The following is a 6115-nucleotide window of genomic DNA, read 5'->3' as shown; positions in this document are numbered from 1 at the left end:
CAGAGACTAAAACTAAATTAAACCCACACAGGAATGGTGTCTGGTTTGGAACTGTAAAAGCCCAAAGATCGAAGGTGAAGAGTGGGTTTATCGACCTGAATATAAAAGTGTGATTTTACATTCAGGACGTCTCCACCTCCGATTCCTGCCGAGAAACGCCACTCAGCGCGACGGCCGGTGCAGACTCAGGTTCCTCGGTGCATTTTTTGGCCAACCACAGAAATACCCCAGAAGCCTAAGCACATTTTCTTCAGCCGTAGACACAGAGGAAGTGACTAGGTGCTTTTCCTCATGAATCACAGCCCTGTCCTGGGCAGGCGGAGCGCAGTATAAAGAGGCTGCAGAGTTCGAGCTCAGCATAGACGGCTCGAGGCGGTGGAGACACGATGGAGGTCACCTGGTTCATCCTCCTGATGACTGCAGCGCTGTTGCATGCAAAGCCTCTGGACAACCAGCTATTAGCTGAGGTGAGCACCACTGTCCCCAGCCTGGAGCCAAGAACCGAGTATAACGACGCAAACACGCAAATATACTATATTTTTACTTGTCATTCATACACATTGTTCATGTTTATGCATTTTTTTTGTGTTTATAGCGGTATCTTCGTAGATACTACAACCTCCCCATAGGGCTTCATGGGGCAGACAACTTCAGGAGCAAGATCCGGGAAATGCAGAGCTTCTTCAGACTGGAGGTGACCGGAAACCTGGATACGGACACCCTGGAGGTCATGCAAAAGGCCAGATGTGGGGTGCCAGACGTGGCCGAATATAACGTCTTCCCGAGGACCCTCAAGTGGGACAAGACTGATGTGACATTCAGGTACTAAAGCTGATCATGTTGGTCAATTTGAGGTCCGACAGCTCAGATGCATTTCATGTTTGAACGATTAAAATAGTAACGAGCAGTACATTTACATTTACATTTACAGCATTTATCAGACGCCCTTATCCAGAGCGACTTACAATCAGTAGTTACAGGGACAGTCTCCCTGGAGCAACTTAAGGTTAAGTGTCTTGCTCAGGGACACAATGGTAGTAAGTGGGATTTGATCCCGGGTCTTCTGGTTCACAGGCGAGTGTCTTACCCACTAGGCTACTACCACCTTATGCAGTATTCATGTTTCCACGTGCATTAACGTGCTGGGTGAATTGTTTCATATTGCATTGAAATTGCTGAAGGAACATCTAACAAACTGTAATTTTTTTTATGCTCATGAAACCACAGAATTGTGAACTTCACTCCTGATCTGCCGAAGTCTGCGGTGGAGCAGGCCATTCGCAGAGCCCTGAAGGCCTGGAGTGACGTGACGCCGCTGAAGTTTAAGAGGATTCACGAGGGGACTGCGGACATCATGATATCGTTTGGCTCCAGAGGTAACATGTGTGTGTATATTTATGACTGAGATGATTATTGTTCTGTCATAGGTGCTGACTTGAAGCTAAAAGTACTAAATATACAACCCCTCCTCTCTTCAACTAGAACATGGGGACTTCAACCCTTTCGATGGACCAGGTCAGCTGCTTGCTCATGCCTACCCTCCAGGACCTGGGATTGGCGGGGACACCCACTTCGACGAGGAGGAGACCTGGACAGATAATGCACATGGTGGGTTTGAAACAGGCCCGGAGGAGGTCAGAAGTGGATTCTCAGCTCAGCTCAGCTCATCTCTCTGTTTTATCCTTCTTGTCCAGAGTACAACCTTTATCGTGTCGCCGCCCATGAGTTCGGCCACGCCCTCGGCTTGTCTCACTCCAACGACGAGGGGGCCCTGATGTTCCCCATTTACACCTACGCCGAGGGATTCCCACTGTCTGAGGATGACGTTAAAGGCATCCAGTTTCTCTACGGTGAGTCCTGCCCAGAAGCTGCCAGAAACCAGCGGTATTGTATCTGGGTAAAATACAACACAACCACAGAATGAAAAGGCATCCTGGGATTTAAAAAGTAACATTTCGGGTAAGTCAAGAGTCAGGTCAACCTCACACTTTTTATATTCTGTGGATGCAGCATTAACAACACAGCTCATGGTATTTGTTTGGAGTCAAGCTTACGATAATGTTAAAAGTGACATTCGAGGTGGGAAGGCCGAAGTAAACTTCATTTATCATATTAAAGGGTGAAAGTGAAGTGATTGTCATTGTGAAACACCGCAGCACAGCACACGGTGAAATGTGTCCTCTGTATTTGATAACCATCACCCCTGGTGAGCAGTGGGCAGCCATGACAGGCGCCCGGGGAGCAGTGTGTGGGCCTCAGTGGCACCTCAGTGGCACCTTGGCGGATCGGGATACGAACCGGCGACCTTCTGATTATGGGGCCACTTCCTTAACCGCTAGGCATGTTGTTGTAGGATAGTCGAATATATTAATTATATTTCCCACCATGTGCACTGTCATCAGCACAAAATATGTCCCCCCGATTTGTTTTTACAACTCGACTACTGGCTTTAACCCCTGCGATGCTGGATGATCTGCAGGTCCCAACCCCGATGGCCGCAAGGTGAAGCCCAAGCCGCCAGCACCGAACAAATGCGACCCTAAGCTGGAAATAGACGCGGTGACAGACCTCAGAGGGGAAACCTTGGTCTTCAAAGACACGTATGTTGACCATGATTGACGCTGTCAATCATTTCATACCCAGTTTGCAACCATAGCAGAGCAAAGATTAAAATGAAGATATTGGCATGGGGAAACCATGTTTGAATGATGCACAGTTTGGATGATATAGTTTGTCATAACTTCTTCTGATGTGCCTCCATCTTGTAGGTTCTTCTGGCGTCTGCACCCAAACTTTGGCGAGCCCCAGCTGTCACTCATTAAGTCCGTCTGGCCGTCTCTCCCGAAGAAAGTGGACTCTGCCTTTGAGAACCCTCACAGGGACCGGGTCTACATCTTCAGCGGTGGGTTATTACTAATCATCATCCATGAAAATGGCCACGACATGAATAATGAGCGTAAATTCTGAAGGTCATTTGCAAACCCTACAGGCATCAGGATGTGGGCCCTCAACGCGTACGACCTGGAGGAGGGCTACCCAAAATACATTCACAAGCTCGGACTCCCCAAGAGCGTGAGGAAGGTAGATGCCGCTGTTTACATCCCCGACACAAGGAAGACCCTCCTCTTCACCGATGAAGAGTACTGGAGGTGAGAGAGTGGTGCAGGTTTCTTTAAAAAAAAAAAACATCTAAAACTTTGATGAAAAAGCAAAAGCAACATCTTATCTTTCACGTCTCTCTGCACAGTTACGACGACGAAGCCGAGAAAATGGATGCTGGCTTCCCAAAATCCATCGAGGAAGACTTCCCTGGAATCGGGGAGGAAGTGGACGCTGTCACTTACAAAAACGGTACTTCGTAATCCTCACGTCCTGCTGCCACTCACCTTTTGAGCTGCCTCTTCATGCGTTTTTTTTTTTTTTTTTGTCTTTTTACAGGGTATTTATACTTCTTCCATGAAAACACACAGTTTGAGTACAGCCTGTTCTCGCGGAAAGTGGTCCGCATCATGAGGACCACTGCGATCCTCAACTGCTAGGAGAACTCCGCCGCAACCTCGCAGCCATATGTAGCTCTATTTATGTCCATTCGATCGGTGTCCTCCGGAATGCTGGCATGGACGACAACCAGACTGATCCACTGTTATTTAATTATTTTTAATTATTTAGTTCTGTGTTATTATGTGCAATATTATTGACTGTAATAAACATTTATGTGTATATACTCCCCTTTGTGAAGGAATCTTTTTTTTCATGCATTTTGTGCAGATTTATAAAACATAGAAGACATATAACAACAAAATAAATACATTCATTCATTAAGCCTTAAGAAGCATCTGTGAAACCGACATAAAATCAAAACACTCCTTATAAGCAAGCAGCTGTTTGGAATGCAAATAGAGAGCACAAGATAAGGATAAAGTGGAGACCGCAAGATAAAGTAAGATAAAGTAAACCCCGCTCAGATGTTTACAGAGGCGTCGTTTCCTCCAGAGCTTCCTGACAGTCACAAAGCTCCCACTCTGATCCCCTGCTGACCGTCCATTCTTCACGCAGGGTTGTAGCCAAATCCCACTGGAGCACGGGTCAACAACATATTAATAAAATTAATAAAAAATATTCTACAGCACAATGCGGCTTTAACACATTAATTGATTCTGTAATTAAAAAGGAAGATCTGAAAGAATTACTTTTTTTTTTTTTTTTTAATATCTGACGCCTGCAGTGACAGCTTTTAAACACTGGGTGGCAGCAGTGAACCTCAATCTCCCTACAGTGAGCACTACTGTGTTGCACAATCCTCCCAACATGACTTCACTTTGTGCGATAAAAAGAGAGCCATCTTTGTAACTGTTTTGTGCTGCTCTGTGTTGTAATAGATACAGATTATGCCAACTGGTCACTGAGGCACAAACACATGATGGTGACCAATCGACACTGATAATAACAATAAAAATACACGAAAAGACACTAAAAACAACAACTATTTCAGGCTATTAAATACATACATACGGGCTTATTCATCCAGCCCCATAAACCCAGTGAAGACCAGACACACACAAGCCTCGCAGCCAGTCTGGGTGTGTGTGTGTGTGTGTGAGAGAGTGGGGGGGGTGGATGGGTGAGAGCATGTGAAGGCAATTACAGAGTCTTCTCCAGAACTGCGTCACTCTTTACCCGATGGGCTGCGAGGTGGGCCAGTACTCACTCCATCTGGGGAAAGACAACGGCTAACCCGACCGCTATCATTCCAATTCACAGCCACACACTGCTTCGGAGTTCAGGGCAATCCATTTATATTTAATGCAACTCCATACATCACCTTACTCTTGCACCTCTTTTTCTATATTGTACTGTTGCATGGCAAAATTTTCTTCTGTTGTGCACAAACTGTCACTTTATGAGTGATGTTGACTGGCAAAATAAAATGTAATGTAATAATGTAAAATAATGCACCTAATGCACTGCCATGAATTCAATTTGCAACGTACAGCAATTCGACTGAATATAAATGAGTAAAAAGGAAGAAATAAGGAAGGAAAGTGACTTTCCTGTTAACTCTGGTAGATCTTTTGCTCCCCCCTGAGAGTAACCTGAGCCTCCGCTCCCATGATGGACTCCAGATGTTGGGCCGCCGCGCTCGGAGCACCCCACGCCTGGGGCTGACGTAAAAGCCGGCGGTGCTGGCGTGGTGGCGGCGGGAAGGGGGAGGTTTAACGTGCTCTCGACTCACGTTGCTCGCTGATAATATGTGTTTGTGCTGGATGAAAGTGCACTTCTTGCGTAACGGGAAATCTGATTCGGGTAACCATGCATAATGCCAGAAGAAAAAGAAAAAAAAGAACCATTCGAAAGAGGAAGCGGCGCTGGAAAGTGTTTGGTCATTAGAGAGGTTTTGCTCATAACTCAGACGGAAAGAGGGGAGAGGGAAGTTGTGACGCTTTATTGCAACCAGTCGCCTTGAAGAAGACATTTTATTTTCAGGGGCAAAACAGAAAAACCTTAAAGGCCGACACATGAGAACCAAGAATGCGGTCAAAGCCACAACAATGGCTTTCTCTCACTGGCCGTAACCTGGCACCCATTGTGTTGCAGATCTGAGCCGGGAGCCCTGGTGCCGAACGCTTTCTGATTATATCCAGCCCGATGTGTTCCTCTGTGTTATCATCACCGGACGTTCCCATTGGCCGCATTCTGTTTCAAAAAACTTTCATTTTTGTTCATCTTTACTCAGAAGTGTTAAACAGACAGCGGCGGTTTAGAGGAATTTAGATCACCTTTTCGATTTTTTTTAATAATAATAATCTTATAGTAGCTAAAAAGTGCTACTAGCTGTGTTTAGTCAAAAAATGTAAGGACATCTTTATGTCCTTCACCAATGAAATGCTTAGATCCCACTGAGGCCCGGAGTCGAGCGTCTGATGCTGTTTGGGGGTAAAAATGGGGGGCAGAGAGAAACGGTTTAATCACGGCGGAGCAAAGTGCAGCGATAATTCCCCACGAACGGTGCCGGCGTTGCCAGTGTCACATGATTCAGATCACGTGGCCTATTAAAAAGCGTTCTTTCCCTCTGCGTGACAATTCTGATGCCATCTTCAATCAAACTAACTCTCAT

The 6115-nt window shown here is 45.9% G+C and overlaps 1 protein-coding gene across 1 annotated transcript; it reads left to right on the top strand.

Moving 5' to 3' along the window:
• Positions 1-328: 328 nt before the first annotated feature.
• Positions 329-3725, top strand: LOC114801673 (collagenase 3-like). The gene is made up of 10 exons (XM_028999841.1): positions 329-467; positions 596-822; positions 1228-1376; positions 1483-1608; positions 1695-1850; positions 2480-2600; positions 2769-2902; positions 2990-3149; positions 3248-3351; positions 3439-3725. Exons 1-10 carry the CDS (start codon positions 387-389, stop codon positions 3537-3539), a joined length of 1359 nt encoding a protein of 452 aa, XP_028855674.1. The 5' UTR covers positions 329-386; the 3' UTR covers positions 3540-3725.
• Positions 3726-6115: the final 2390 nt, after the last annotated feature.

This window comes from Denticeps clupeoides, chromosome 13 (assembly GCF_900700375.1).
Source record: "Denticeps clupeoides chromosome 13, fDenClu1.1, whole genome shotgun sequence".
NCBI classification, from domain to species: Eukaryota; Metazoa; Chordata; class Actinopteri; order Clupeiformes; family Denticipitidae; genus Denticeps; species Denticeps clupeoides.
The sequence above is the reverse complement of the archived record's forward strand: the minus strand, read 5'-3'. Positions and strand labels throughout refer to the sequence as shown.